The sequence below is a fragment of the Pinus tabuliformis genome, chromosome 9, assembly GCF_031772625.1.
Source record: "Pinus tabuliformis cultivar Carrire ecotype Pingquan chromosome 9, CPIR1, whole genome shotgun sequence".
Taxonomy (NCBI): Eukaryota; Viridiplantae; Streptophyta; class Pinopsida; order Pinales; family Pinaceae; genus Pinus; species Pinus tabuliformis.
The window spans coordinates 1,618,346,689-1,618,363,201 of record NC_142307.1 but is presented as its reverse complement, the minus strand read 5'-3'; the positions used below and the strand labels follow the sequence as shown (position 1 = coordinate 1,618,363,201).

Sequence of the window (16,513 nt, the reverse complement as noted above, 5' to 3'; positions counted from 1 at the left end):
TACCACAAAATTGCCCCTCCCAAAAGCAAGCTTTATTATCAGCAATAGGTGGGATTGGCCCAATGGATTCCAATCTTGTGGCCTTTGATCATAAAGGATATGACCCTCAATTACTAGCTCAACTAGCTTTCCTTATTCAAGTGAAAGCCCTCAACAAAACTGTTCATCGAACAATTATTGATGAGGGGGCATCCACATGTATTATGTCGATGAGTTGCTGGAAAAATTTAGGCTCACCACCCTTGTCGCGATCTTCAACAATGATAAAAGCATTTGATGGACGATCATACACTCCATACGGGATTTTAAGTAACTTGAAAGTTGAACTAGGGGGCAAAACAGTAGAAGTTGATGTTGAAGTAATCGACGGAAACCTCGATTACAACATCCTACTGGGAAGGCCCTGGATATATGCCATGGCCACAGTTGTGTCGACCTACTTCAGGAAGATTGCATTTCGCTTTCAAGGAAGAATTACAATCATCGACCAACAAACATTTCTCCCCAACAGTTCACAAGTTACGAGAAGCATTCCAATGATCCATGGAAGCAATCATCCGCTTCAAAATATTGGAATAGGCCTCCTAAAAGACCCTGCCTTAATGGGTACTTTTGCCCTACCGCCTCCAAGTAATCTGGCGAAAGTGGCCACGGTGGAAACCTACAATATGAAATCTTCTATATCTAATGGATTCAGAAGATTCCTAAACATTTTGTCAGCATGGATCATCGCCCTAATAGAAATATTGTAGCAATCAATTTTCTTGGCCTGGGGGGCAAACCAAAATCAACACTCATCAAGTGTTTGGATAGATAGGTCTAACGAAAATGGCACCTCTTCAAATCCTTCGTCACTTGTACATTCTACAAACGGAAGAATCATTCAATCAATGGTAATTGACGAGGCGCCATGGAATGATTCCCACCATCGTTCCCTTCTCCCGGATTGTGGAGAAGATACTAAAGATGACCTTTATCATCCTTCAGTTTTCGATTTTCTATCAAATACTGTAAATACAGTGGGCTCCGAGGACGGCTCTTATCTCGTGTCAACCTCATTAAAAAATGAAACAAGGAGTCATGAGGATAGTTCTTTTACTGTGTCAACCTCATTAAAAAATGAAACAAATCCCCTTTTCAAATCTCAAAGGTAAACCTTCATTCCAACCACCGAGTTGAATGCAATGAAGCTTGGGGGGCATGCACCTCATTTTGCGTTATTATGCTGGGGGCATACAAACTTATCATCGAGCAGTTTTAGCACATAGTTCATGCTCGTTAAAAAATAAACATAAGATCGAGCAGTTTTAGCACATAGTTCATGCTCGTTAAAAAATAAACATAAGATCGAGCAAGTGTTTCAATCCGCGTTTAAGCTCGTTAAAAAATGAACTATCCTCCGGTAAATAACCATCGTGAATGTAACATTATTAGCCATTAAAGCCTTGGTCGTGTTTGCACCGTCACCTCCACTTTTCCATTGGCCGATCATTCACCTCCATATGTTTGTTTACCCTTTTTTGAGGAACAGCTGCGAAGAGTGATTTCACTAGCCATCCTTGTGACACTGTCGTGCTTGGAAAATTCCAACCCTTACCTGGAATCAGCTGCTACCCGTTTTATCACTCGTTCCTCAAAAGACGAGTCTTCTTTAAGCTCTTTTCATCTGACTCGTAAAATATGAAAAGATTGCCGAGTTTTGGCCTTCCAGCTCGTTAAAGCGACCGGAAGTGCTATCCCTCCTCTAGATTTTAATCTTTTTGGACCTGAGGGATTATTGCACAAAAAGATCGAGCGCTTGTTTTGTTCGGCTCGTTAAAACTATCGAAAATTCATCCCTTCTGTATTGTTTTATACTTTTTCGGACTTAAGGGATTAGATGACGAAAAAGGACTGTTGGAGTTATCTTTACGTACCTTTTTAGACTCTCTAAAAATGAAAAGGGATCGAGTTATCTTTTTCGTTAAACTCGTTAAAAAACATTAATAGCGACAAACTTGTCTTTAGACGAGAACGAGTTTCACTATCACTAGGCTCGTTAAAACATAGCGATGGGTTTGCCCGAAGGGCAAATTATAGAACAAGCATATGTTATCCTCCTCAAGCTTGACAAAAATAAAGAGGTACTGGTTAGCAATGACTGGGGAAAATTGGGAAGAAACTCAAAGAACTTTTATTGGTAGCAAGTCGCTCTTGAACATGACACTTCCACTCCATGCCTGAGTCGGGTTGGGTTGTTTCATTCACCGGCCACATCACCATGGTCTCGCCATACCATCCACCTTTGGGGTAAATGATACCAATCTATCACATAAGTGTCGCCGATATGTTCAAGAGAAGTCATCCAGAGAAGTCAACCGTGTCCCGTCCACTACCATACATTATCCTTCATTCTTTCATGACCGCCACCCTGAACCATATATCATCAGATCGTTTTCACCTCCATCAAAATCATTTGCTCCGTTCCGTGTCACTGATGTGGGATACATCAATGCCCTCCTTTGACGGATCGCTTCTTGTTGACATCAGATCATTATCCAGGAAGTTGGTCTAGGAACACCCCCTTCAGTACTTTGAAGCTTGCATGCCTCAATGGCAAGTTTCTCACTTCCGGCGACAGGTATACATCAATGACCTTCGACCGAAAGATTTTGCGTGGTGTTCGACGCCAAGTCCTTTATTCACACCACGTGAATTGTACTGCAGTACCTTGAGGGTCATTTTCATTATCGGTGATTCCTCTCGCGCTTGTTAACAGTTTACATCATCGACTGGTAATCAAGCGATGTCTTTCCATGTTCGACTTCAAAACATTTCTCACATGGATCGACTTGTACTTAGAGTGAAGATTGGAGGAGATTGAAGACCCCGGATCTAGTTTCATCCATCCGGGCTGCGATAAATATTCAACAAAAATAAAGACATTGACATGTACAACATTGCAGCACAGATAATCATCCTACCAAAAGGATGATGATTTCATCAAAATCATCAGTCTACCATCAGACGATTGTCTGTCCTATGTACAAAACAATGAATTTATAAAGCTGAGCATGGGAATGCCCACCTCAGCTAGATCATGAAAACAATATGAAAAATAATGTATTGTATTGTATCTTATCACAGGTCTCCTCCCAACATTGAATGAACTTCGGATCCTCCTAATAAAGCATTTCACCCGATAAACGGCCTCATACTTTAGGGGGCAACTGTTATAGACATTTTTGTGCCTTACAGCATTGAGCATGAAATGTCCATAATCCAAGGGATCCAAAGTCCCTAAAAGAGTTGTTCCTGCCCCTAAAGGAACAAGGTCAACCAATGACAGCTTCTCCCAGAAGTTCTCCACCAAAAACAACTCAAAAACAGTCAATTCAGGATCAATTAAGAAGCTCTTCTAGCTACCTGCGTTGCAGTGCACCCCAGTACACTAGCTGGGTGCGTTGCAACGCACCTAAAATCACTACCAGGGTGCGCTGAGCGGGAAATCACAAATGGCAAACTCATTCATCGAGGTGGAAAGACCCTGGAAGCTTCCAGAATCTTCCCCAATGACACTTGCCTCAATGAATTCGACTGGTGATGAGTAAGAGGCTCTCAATCTCCAAGTGGAAGCAAGAACTGACAGAGAGAAGCCACAAGTCAAAACATAAGCTGATTCATCCTCTCTGCTTACATCTATATATGGATCTCTCACCCAGAGGTTCAGGAGGCTGGAATTTTGTACTTTGCAGAGAATTGCTGTTGGTTTGAGATTGAGATTAGTACATTGGGTGATTTATGCTTTGTTGGAGGAGAGGAAGGGATTCCTTTGCTGGGAGGTAGATGCTGGATCGGAACTCACTTGGTTGTATCTCTTCTTGGACTTTCTTATTCTATCAATAAACTATTTGAGTTTCTCCTACATGCTGTGTACCAATGATGTTTTGTTATGCTTACATGTTTAGCTTAATCTGATCTTGAGCTTTTTATGAATGTATATCTATATCTTCGTGTAGTTTCTCTCTCTTGTGATCTTGCAGGAATTCGGTGAAGCTGGGCCGGTGAAGGAGCAAGGAGCTGAGAGCCACTGAAGAGAGGAGTGATTGGATCAACAAACTAGCGGAAGACACAGGTTATTTACATCCTTCCTCCTCATTTACATTTCATAAAGAAGAAATACTCAATTAGTTTTCCTTGTTTGTTGCTAAGGCACTATCACACCTTAGAGTGGGATAGGGGCATTCCGAATGGATACTTTTCCCAAAAACACTTGGGATCTGGTGGAGTTGCCGGCTGGAAGGAAACCCTCTGGAAGCAAATGGGGGTTTAGGAAGAAGATGAATGCAGAAGGAAAGGTGGAGAAATATAAAGCTCAGTTGGCAGCAAAAGGTTATTCATAGGTGTCGGGAATTGATTTTGGTGATATTTTTTCTCTTGTTGCTAAGGTAGCTTCTATTAGATTACTTTTATCTGTTGTAGCTGCTTTTGATTTTGAGGTAGAACAAATGGATGTGAAAACAACATTTCTTCACAGGGATCTGGAAGAAGAGATATACATGAAGTAACCTGAAGGCTTTGCGGTAAAGGGAAATAAAGAACTGGTATGCATGTTAAAAAAGTATTTATATGGATTAAAACAGTCACCAAGGATGTGGTATCAACAATTTAAAACATTTATATGGGGACTTGGCTTCACTAGAAGCAAAGCATATCGCTACGTGTATTTTACCAGGTGATGAGTACAAGAAAGCCAAATGGCTGCAATAATCAACACCTCCAGAAAATTGTGTTGTTGCTCCAAAATTGCACTACTTCCTGACTTTTCCCCCTAATTTTTCCACTCTAGATTGCCAAGAAAACTATAGGAATATGGGATTGTGATCCTTGCCCAAATCCCAGAAAAACGCAGAAATAGTTTCCCTTGGTTCCCACCTTCAAAAATTGAACCTTCACAGCATGGCCCTCCTCCAAATATGAATTTTGTTGTTGTGAATAATCTTGTCAATATCTGCACTCCCAACTCTAGCAATCCTCCTCAAATGGCCCTCCAAATGATCTCCCATCTCCATAGCTCCAAAATCCCCGAGATAATGTTGCCCCAACAAATCTCACTCCAATCACTACGTAGTGGTGGCTCCTGAGTTGTCTGTTATGCTCCAGAAATGTGTATGACATGCAACTGGTGCTTCTTTTGGTCTTAGTGGTGAAGGAAATCCTTCCTTAGGTGGCACTCGAAGTCCACTGAAAAAAGGTTGAGCTTCTCTCCCTGGGAAGCTCTTGTGCTAATCAACACAATGTTGGCTTAGCTGAACAGTTAACGTAATTTTGATTTTCAAATAGACAAAAGACGATTCTTGCCCCCCTACCAGTTGATGAAGAGGATGAAGAACCATTTGCCTTCAATCCATGATATTAATAGGTCCAAAAATCCCACATACACCATATAACCCTATTTTAAAAAAAAATAGAAAAAGAAAAGACACCATAAGTTGATAAAACATAAATTAACATCTTGTCATTTCCTATCTGCATAAAGAAAATAAAGCTTAAATGCCCTACACATTCTTTATCTCTTAAATAAATTAATATTATTGTTATAATAATATTGTAATAATGATAAAATATCAATAATATTTTTGTTATATCGTATAATAATAATGCTAAAATAATAATGAATTTAATCATTATCATATTATGAGACATAGGATAACAAGTAATCTATTATTCAAAGGCTGAGCGAGGGTCATCACTAGTTTCTAGGGTAATACAATAGTATTGAAGTGAAGAGAGGAATACACGATCTCATTCTACTTATATTAGGATACCTCAATGGTTCAATCAAACATTGATGGATTCTCATGAGCATGTTGAGAGTCCTCATAGTGCTTTTAGAGTGAACAATCCTTTAAGGAAGTTTCCAAACTATATGACATTGATGAGAAGGATTCTATATTCCAATTATTCTAGTTTTCAAGAGGCAATAGAACAATATGTATGGCAACATTCCATGTGGAGGAGCACACCTCCATCATGAAGAATGATTTTTGGGACATAATACCAAGACCAAAAGGGAAGACAACTCTATGTTCTTGGTGGCTCTACAAGATCGAGCATGTTGTAGATGGTAGCATTGAGAAGTTCAAGGTGAGGTTTGTGGTGAGAGGGTTCTTCGAGAGAAAGGGAGTCAACTATGGGGAGAAATTTTCTCGAGTCGCCAAGTACACTTCTGTTATAGTTGTTGCATCCTTGGTTTCATTTATGGTATGGAAAATACATTAGTTGGATGTGATGACGACTTTCCTTAGTGGGATCATTGGGTAAGAAGTGTACATAGAGCAACCTCAAGGCTTTGAGGTAAATGGGATGGATTCCCCTTTGTGTAGGCTAAAGAATTCCTTATATGGACTCGAGTGGGCATCAAAAGCAAGGTATTCTAGGATTGATGCATATTTACAGATTATGGCTTCACCAAAAGTGAAACATATTCTTAACTTATACTACATATTTGTTTATATTGAAATATTTACTTTAGTGTTGTATGCAGATGACTTTTTTTTTATAGGTGCAGAGAAGCTTATTACATGGTGCAAAAGCAATGTGGCAGCTGAATTCAAGATGAATGATACTAGGATGATGCATTAGTTCTTGGGTTGGTGGTTTGGTAGAGACTATAGGAGGTCTTCCTTAGGTGGGATAACGATGCAATTGAAATTCTAAATATGTTTTAGATAGAGGATTGAAAACCAATGGCCACACCCGTGATCACTAATGTGAAGAAAATGAAAACTTTAGATACGGAGTTGGTGGCTCCCATGATGTGCACATAACTATTAAGTTCCTTGATTTATTTGGTCAATGCTAGGCCAACATATGTTTTGGACTGGACACCTTGAGTTAGTTTGTGGTGGAGGTAAGATAGGAGCATCATGTAGCAACAAAATATGTGCTTAGATATTTGAGGAGCACACTGGAGTATGGTCTTAGATATCTTGGAGATGTTTAAGTGAAGTTGCATGGTTATTTCTCATATTGGGTAGGCATTGTTGTAGAGAGGAAGAGCACCTTATGGTTTTGCTTTAACATGGGATCAATTATGGTATTGTGGATCAATAGGAAGCAAACTTCATGATATTTTCCACTATTTGGTTTTGCTCCCTAAAGATGACACCTTTCCGTAATGGGATCATTGGGGAAGAAGTGTCCATAGAGAAATCTCAGGGATTTGAGTTAAATGGGAGGGATTCCAATGCTTGTAGGCTCAATCACTCCTTACATGGACTCTAGTGGGCATTAAAAACATATTATTCTATGATTGATGCATGTTTACACATTATGGGCTTCACCAAAAAAGAAACAAACTCTTAACTTATATTACATATTTGTTCATAACTATCTATTTACCTTGGTATTGTGTGTATATGAATTTTTTTTAATAGGTGTAGAGTAGCCTAACATGGCAATTGAATTCAAGATGAATGATACTAGGATGATGTGTTAGGGTTGGTGGTTTGGTAGAGACGATGGGAGTTTTTCCTTATTTGGGATAAGTATGCGAAGAGGTTTTAGATGGAGTGTTGAAAACCAATGGCCAGACGAGGAAGGAGGGTGTCCGTTTTGATGAGCTCCACCGTCCAGTCAATGGTGTGGACCTTGGCTATCACGGCTGAAGTCACTAATCTTGCATGGCGATACAAATCCTCATCGCTCATACCAATATAGTGAAGTTGCATTTATAGATTAGTTGACCAAATTATATTAGTCTGCAATGAGATTGATCTTAGTGCTGAAATATTCTCTAGCACGAGGGTCCAGATGTGAATTTCAATGAAAAACTTTCATAATCAATGGTCATAATCAAGTAACATCCATAGTATTCTATAAGTTAGATTGTATTATTGAGAGTTTCTGCAATAAAATATAATTACCTTCACCATGTCGCAAATGGAATTATGTTCTTGGATAAAGAGAGCCTGCATAACCGACACCCCTGCCCATGAATTACGATCATCTCCAGAGAGGGCAATTCCGTCGTTGTGAAGAAGGAGGCCATCGTCCCCCAACTTCAACTTACCATCTTTGAATGTTCTTAGCTTTTTTGATTCACTCGCGTTGTTTCCATACACTACACTCCCATCCCTGTTTATTGTGAGACACCTTCACAATTCAGAGGATTTATAGAGAGAGAGCGTTTTCTTACCACCAGGCGGTCCTCCTATTTTATGATCCTCTTTTGATGTCACAGCTGCCAGTAGGCACTGCTTTGCCTTCCAAGAATTTGAATGCCTTTACCGGACATTGCCGTGCAACGTTGGGTGGGGCGCTTAACTTTGCCTGAAAATTCACGAATTAATGTTAATGTTATATAATTTCTCGTATAAATATAAAATATATGGTGTTTTCTATTTGTCAGCTTTTTTTTGGAAGGGAAAAAACTGTGATAAATCTGTTTAAACTAATTTTTTTCTTGACTATATATAATTCTGGTACCCTGAAAAGCTTGAGAATAGTTAGATTGTAAAAAATGCACTCTTCAAATTTATGATTCTAATAAAATCACTCCAAAATTCTAGGCAAATTATACCAGAAAATATATTGAAAGAAGTTTAACAGAGAGCATACGCTCTAAATATATTGAATAAGGTAAAGTTAATGTTATATAATTTCTGATATTTGCATTGAAAATTGTGATAATTGTGATTGAAAACGTTGTGCTTACATGTATTGTGTCTTCAACGTGATCGACCCAGTCATGAATCATGAACTGGATCCACGTGGCAGCAAGCATGTTAAATTGTTTGCCTGTATCTACCATTTTCCTCCGAGAGAGCAGCTTGGTAGCAACTACCATGGGATGTGGCTTTAGCCACTGTTTAGTAAATGCACATGTAGTTTAGTTATCAGATTAATAACATGTGAAAAAGAAACAATGTTGGGTGGGATGGTTTAATGACCTTATCATGCTGAGGAGAAGGCAGCATGTTTCGCCCAAAGAACGCCCCTTGGCATCCTGTTTCGGGATAGAACGGGTCATCGTAACTTCCATCAGGAGACGGGATAGAACGGGTCATCGTAACTTCCATCAGGAGTTATATCTTCCTCCCTACACTGCCGTAGTTCCCACGTAGATAAGATTATAACGCTGGAGCAATGACCGCCTTATCTCCAAGTATAGGAGTCCTAGGCAGACAGTCAATCTATGCCATGCGTAGAATCGATCCACCAAATGTATAATCTGCAGATTACGAAGAAAAGAGAAACATCAAAGTATTCTACATTCACAACATTCATTCATTCAGTATTCTTACATTTACAACATTTAATTTCATGGTGATACTTACTAGGAAGAGGAGCCTGTTTATGAAACTCAATCTTGAATATTGGGAGACGAGGTTCTGGTCAAGCAAACCCATGATCTCAAACAGAATACAACTGCAATTAATACGCAAGATCGAAGAGGAGGGGAATGCTCTCTAAGCTGGAAGAAAGAACAATGGAGGCGTTTATATAGAACAGAGTCATTCAGAATTCAGAACAAAGCCACCTCCCACATGCATAAACTTACAAATGTGATCGTCAGCTCCTTCGCCCAATGTGAATTCCGCTAGCGACGCAGGGGACTCCCCGTTGTTGACATTGCACAGGAGCGACCACCAAGCAGTCGCCGGTGGCGCATTTCCAGAATCTGCACAACGTGCCTCTCCACACTTTTAGCAAAATTTAACGGTGGGCATATACAGCCGTCGTTCATTTATCACTCAATAACATGAGATTTATTGGTTGCCTCCACTATGGCACAATAGCATGGGATTTATTGGTTGCCTTCCCTAGGAGCTTCAACTGTCATACTCTGCCTAGGCTCACCTCAAAATCTGTGCTGGATTCCCCTGTGCCTGCGCCCACCTGGAATCCCGGCCATACAGTGTACTCGCAACGGTTTAACCACATCACCTCAAAATTAAGTTACTCATATTTCTAATGAGCATTATAAGTCACTAGAGGAACATGTTTACAAACATTTAAGAAGGTAGTTTAGTTTAATTGGTTGTTTGATGTAAATAAACAAATAATCTACTCTCGGTCCCCAATAAATCCATAAAACAGAAAACGCAATATTGTAGTTTAGTTTTCATGCCGTACCAGAATATCGTTTTCCTATTTAATCATCCTTGTACCTATTAATGGAAAAAAGGTTTTCCTATTTAATCATCCTTGTACATATTAATGGAAAAATTGGTTGGTATAAGGATCGAAGAAGAAAGAGAAGGGAAATTCTCCCTAGAGTGGAAATTGTTACAACTATAAAAACGATGAACCACTCTAAACTCGTAGATGATATTCTCTTCTTTGATGAAGCCTCCGTGAAAAAGATTCAAATTAACATTAGATCTTAATTAGAGGCCTTGACAAAGAAAATAAATAACAACAAAAGCGACATATTTAATTGGAATAGTTCCATGTTTACCCTCCACAATATTGTAAGAGAGATGGTGGGAAGTGATCCCTTCGAGTGGATATCCCTCGATAGTTTTTGTGGACGTAACAACCACAGATCTCCAGTGTTCGTGAACCACACATAAAAATAAATAAATAATGGGACAACTCTAATGAATTTCAAGTCAAAAATGGATTAGATGAAAGTATTTAAATCCTCCTAACGAGTTACGCAATAAGATGAACTAGCATTTATCTCAACTAAAGTGTGCATCTCCCTTAAATAAATGAGCCAAATATTGAAGAGGATGCCCCCCACTCCCCAAGGGGGAATCTATTTATGAGCATTGAATATTTGAAATATTTAGCTAACCAAAACCTATCACCCCATTCCCTCATCTAGAAATTAGTTGAAGGGGGATATTGATCACCACATATCCATATCTCCATTTGGATTCTTGCTCACAACAAAAGCTTTACTCATGACAATCTACATAAACCAGGATTCCATGGACCCTCTCTTTGATACATATGCAAATGAAAAGAGAATTAGTAAAGACGTTATTTTTTAGAGTTAGTTCATTGCAAAAGTGTGGTGGAAAGATATTAAATATCTTGTAAAACTCATTCGCCCGTGCAAGATACAAGAGAAATGTCATTGACTTAAATACATCACTATCCTAGTTTTGTGCATAAGAAACCTCTTTTTAAGAGTTATTTGATGATGTTACCTGAGTTCTTAATGTGGAAATATATATATCTTGTAATAAATACATATTTAAATAGGTGCCCCACATCCCTAGCAATGATATCTAATGAATTGATCCAAAAATTTTGTTCAATCTAAAGGTAGAAAAAAAAAACTTTGCTATAAAAATTACTTTTCTCTAAGTTCCTTATGAAATTTAACTCCCTCCTCCCACATCTACCCAAGTAATCAGCCAACCAAGGTAAACATGTGACGAGATGCTACTATGATATGATTCAACCTCTTAGGTGACCTTAGGGAAGTGGAATCGACAAAAACACAACATATAAACCTTCCACATCAGCTACAAGACCCCTGAGAACCATCCCAACACTTTAGGAAGCTAGCCCTTGGGTCCCACTGAAGTTTTTGATCACTTGACCTCTAGACGCTCTCTTGCTATAGGTCTGCTAGCGTCCAAGGGGCTTTGGATGTTCTCATGCTATAGGCATGCCATCGTCCAGGGACTATTTTTTTCAATTATGTGCCAAAGTCCCCTGGATTTAAGCCACTTTTTCAGGCCCAGAGCCTAGTTCACCGCACAGAATTGAATGACATCCTCATAATAGTAGAATAACAGGGAAACAATGATGCAAAAGCAAATCGTTGAACAAGTTCTTAACCATACCCCTACTAGCCATGACAGACATTTCGTCAAACATATCACAAATAAGTATTCTACAGGTGTAAACAACATATTTAAGCATAGGGATCTCATACTTATCTCAGAATCGCTAAGAAACATTATTCCCTTTTATCAATTGTTGTATTATCATCTATTAGGTCATAGATACATTTTCCATTCATTTACAAGTAAAAAGTTGATGAGAGCCATAAATAGCCACTATCATAAAACACATATATAACCAACATAATAGTAGCAAAAATACTAATGAAATCACAACCATATGTCCACATATAAACCAATATAATACTCATAGAAATACAAAGAGAAATAACCTTTCATTAATGATGCAAAATCCAAACCTCGGATGGGACTACCACGTTCCACCTAACCATAGAATGGATGAGCCAAATCTCTCTTTAGCCATTCACCCTCGTGCCATATTCCAAGCATAAATGTGGGAGTCAAACCGAAAGAACCAGCCAAGGCATACTAAGGCTAAACCTCCTCACCCTCATCAATAGAAACCAGACTTTACCGTAATCCATCCCGGATCACTGGGCAACACAATGAACATGTAATAACAAGCTTTACCATGATCTCCACCATGTCACTAGGCAAAAACAAGCATGGATGCCACCATATTTCTCCACCTACACCATGAGGAATTTTACCGCTTTACCGCAATATCTTAGGCTTTACCACAGTTCAAACCCGGATTATTATGCCCTAAATTGAGGCCTACTCTCCATGCATTATCTGATATCCCAAATCCGCAATTACTAGGCCCAACAAAGATCAAAACATCTCTTGGCTTTACCGTATATCCTTCCATTCACCAGCAAGATCCTAGGCCCACTCATGCAACACAATTGTTGAGAAATGGCAACAAGAAATTCTAGTTTAATTTGTCATTGAATTAAACAGAGAATTAAAATCGAATTCTATTCTCATAACAACTTGTAAATAGTTAATTAAGTTTAATTAACTTAATTATCTTAGGAATTTCAAGTTGGAAGTCGTTCTTAAGTCATGTATATGTTATCCCTAAGTTTTAGGGTCCATTATGAATTTAAATTAAGTTGGGTGGGTGGGTGGACATTTTGTTTAAAAAAGTGAGTGCAACCAGATATCCCAGAAAGTAAGTGTTGGCCATAAGAGGTGCCTTCCAGATAATATGAAGAAGAAGAAGTAAGTAGACAAATATGCAAAATGCAATAATATTGGAAGTAAGTAGACAATGCAAATGCAAATGTTGCAATTATATTTCTATTCAGTATTGTTTTTTTTTGTTTTATGGATTTATTGGGGATCGACAGTAGATTATTTGTTTATTGACATCAAACAACCAATTAAACTAAACTACCTTCTTAAATGTTTGTAAGCTTGTTCCTCTAGTAACTTAAGTTGTTGATTAGAAATATGAGTAAAGTAATTTTGAGGTGATGTAGTTATTGAATGTGGCAGGGGCGTGGGCGTCGTCGTTTACGCTAATAAATAGTTGCAAGTACACAGTATGGCTGACAATCCAGGTGGGCACAGGCACATAGGAGCTATCTAGCACAAGTTTCAAGGTGAGGCCCAGGCAGAGTATGACAGTTGAATCTCCCAGTGGATGGTCAGCAGTTCCTATTTCCACCTCCATAGCAAAGTTAATGCTATGTCCTTACACCCTCTGACAGCGGCAGACAGCCTCCTTGACGTCATGGCGCCCTTACATGCTTGACCATGGGTCATGGCAGTTACATGCAGGCATCCCTCTCCGGCGATTACAGGTCACGCAGCTCCGGCGACTCTGCCGTCTGCCGTGCTCCTGCCCATCGACCCTGCCCGCCTATACCGTCCACATCTCCATTTGTCGCCATCGTCCTGTCCAGACCGTGCATGCAATTAAAGCATGGATGGACCAGCTACGATCTGAAATCTAAATTTTGAATTTTAAATCTGCCGCGCCACTGGCCTATCGTCCCTTAGCGTCTCTATTTGATATTTGAAATTTGAAATTTAAAATTTGAATTTGAGTTTTGTGCGTGCCTACAGGAATGCCCATGCCTGGGAGGTTGGCTTCCTAGTGCCTTTCTTCCTCTTTTGGGCTGGGTGCTGCTGGGGCATTGCTTGGCTTGTGCAAATCCACATCTCATTGAAATTTTTAGCGAGATAGAATTGGCAACCATCAACAAGAATGATCCTATCAAGGATGGGATCGCATGAGTGGTATTTTCCATTTGGCATGTTTCAAACTCACAAGAATCAAGCAATGAAAGAGAGTTTAAAGCTCTGTTTACTCTCCTTAATGTGCAATGAAAAAAAAAATCAAAATTTCTTGACTTGCAGGTTTCGAAAGACTTATATCCCACTATCCACCGGATGAACGATCAAATCCAGGTGACAAACTTTGGCCCTTCTACAAATTGCTCATCAATTAAAACTGGTACCAAATCAGTTTTACTCATTTAAATTTTCTCTCTCATTTTCCTATAATAATCCTATTCGCTAATATTTTGTTTTCCAGTAAAATATTTTGATAGGGCAGCAAACACAATTAGCAAGATATTTTGATAGAGCAGCAAACCCAATCGGCTGTGGATATGGGGCGCACATCATCCTACAGGGTCACATACATATTTTCCAAAGAGTTAAGTTCAAGCGATTGCGATAGAGCCAGATATGTGCTCGTGAACCAATTCCGTTTCCCGAATCAAAGTTAGCCAGTTAGAACCCACTCCGAAGTGAAGCATCAGTAACATATGGAACTAATTAGACAGCGTCTGAGAGGAAGTGAGAGGCAAATGGAATAAATTATATTTTTGGTTATTAGACTAATTAATTAATGGATAAGGCGCTGGTCTACGAAACCTGAGATTCTGGGTTCAATCCGCAGTATGGTCATTTGTTCCAATTTCACCTTTCCTACCTTTTAATGGTTTCCAAACTTTTATCAATTGGTAATTCTTACAGTTCCAAATTTACCTTGGAACAACAGCTAATACAAAATATCATTCTGGGTAATCAGTTTCAAGACTTTTGAAACATTCGGATGATGAGAGCAGAGTCACATTCAAGGAACAAGAAGTTGAGATAAACAAACTATAATTAGTCTTTTATATTGTGAATTTTCTCCTCATATTTGGTCACATTGTCTTTACTTGAGTAAATGGTGAAGCGCAAAATTCCAATTAGTCTTTTTTTATTAGATTAAATAGCTTTTTTATGGTGAACTTTCTCTTTTCTCATAATATTTAGTTACATTATTTTTACTTGACTAGATGGTGAACTACATATTGAAATTTAGTTATATAGTTATTTTTGTTTTAAGGTTTTACTATATTGTATATATAATTAGTTTTCTTATAAACTAGTGAAAAAAATTTGCTATTCCAATATTTAGTTACATTATTTTTACTTGAGTAGATGTTACATTATTTTTACTTGAGTAAATGGTGAACGACATATTGAAATTTAGTTATATAATTATTTTTGTTTTAAGATTTTACTACACCGTATATATATAATTAGTTTTCTGATAAACTAGTTAAAAAAGAATTTGCTACTTGAATATTTAGTTTCATTATTTTTACTTGAGTAGATGGTGAACCACATATTGAAATTTAGTTACATAGCTATTTTTGTCTTAAGATTTTATTACACTGTATATATAATTAGTTTTCTTATAAACTAGTTAGAAAAGAATTTGCTACTCGACGAATGATCTATGGAAGAGAATGCAACTAAACTTTTTAGAAATATAATGGGCTACCTTAGCCTCTACTCTTGTTTAGCTAGTTCATTTTTTTTTATAGCTTTGACAATCCTTGGTTGATCGAGTGATGGATATAGTGTGCATATTGGTTTTTAAGGTAAAGAATGTATTTCATTTTCAACTAAGATAGTGATACGAGCGCAATACACCTAACACGTTTATTTTTCAACTAAAATAGTGAGTATATTTTTAGGTGAAAAAATATTATGAACATTTGTAAAAATAAATATTTGAAATAGATAATGTCAACATTATGTGCATCCTCTTTAATGACATGCAAAGAGTAAGGTTATTGATTTTTCTCAATAATTTCTATGTGCAAAATAATTACATTCAACAATATTGGTATTCATGGTGAGAGTCAATGTTTTTTTAATTACATTCTTTGTAGGACTCAAGTAATGAGAATCATCAACACTTTGATTGGGGTTTTTTAATGCCATAGAAAGGTTATTTCTTTTTCACAATAGCTTTTACGTGCAAAATAATTACATTCAACAATATTGGCATTCATGGTGAGATTCAATGTTTCTTTAATTACATTCTATGTGTGACTCAAATAGTGAGAAGCATCAACATTTTAATTAGGATTATTTGACATTGTTTTCTATTTCAACAAAGATTGAAACACATTAAGAATATAGTCAAATAATTTCACAAATTCTAAATTTAAATGATATTTACAAATTTTAACCACTTAAAATTTCAACTATGGGTAACAAAATTTACTTATAATATTATGTCTCCTAAATCCAACTCTTTATAAAAAAATTAGGATTGCTTTCTTTCATGTGAATGGGTTTTAAAACATGGAAATGAACTTTGTCAACACACATGTTAAAAGTATTCACTCATTGTTCAAAAAAAATCCGCAAACATCTATTAATAGGTGTGAAATCATATTAGCACACTAAAATTGAGATTATAGACACTGAATCTTGATTAAGAGAAGTATTAACTAATGTTT

The 16,513-nt window shown here is 37.7% G+C and overlaps 1 protein-coding gene across 1 annotated transcript in view; it reads right to left on the bottom strand.

Moving 5' to 3' along the window:
- LOC149154997 (alpha-dioxygenase PIOX-like) overlaps window positions 1-13,651 on the bottom strand; it is a 129,684-nt gene extending 116,033 nt beyond the window's left edge. The window contains exons 1-5 of the mRNA XM_089444283.1: window positions 13,560-13,651; window positions 9,321-9,411; window positions 9,087-9,214; window positions 8,934-9,051; window positions 8,699-8,848 (exon numbers count right to left, since the gene is read on the bottom strand). Of these exons, the coding sequence (XP_089300409.1) occupies window positions 8,699-8,848; window positions 8,934-9,051; window positions 9,087-9,214; window positions 9,321-9,411; window positions 13,560-13,651 (579 nt within the window). The remainder of the gene's footprint in view (window positions 1-8,698; window positions 8,849-8,933; window positions 9,052-9,086; window positions 9,215-9,320; window positions 9,412-13,559) is intronic.
- Window positions 13,652-16,513: the final 2,862 nt, after the last annotated feature.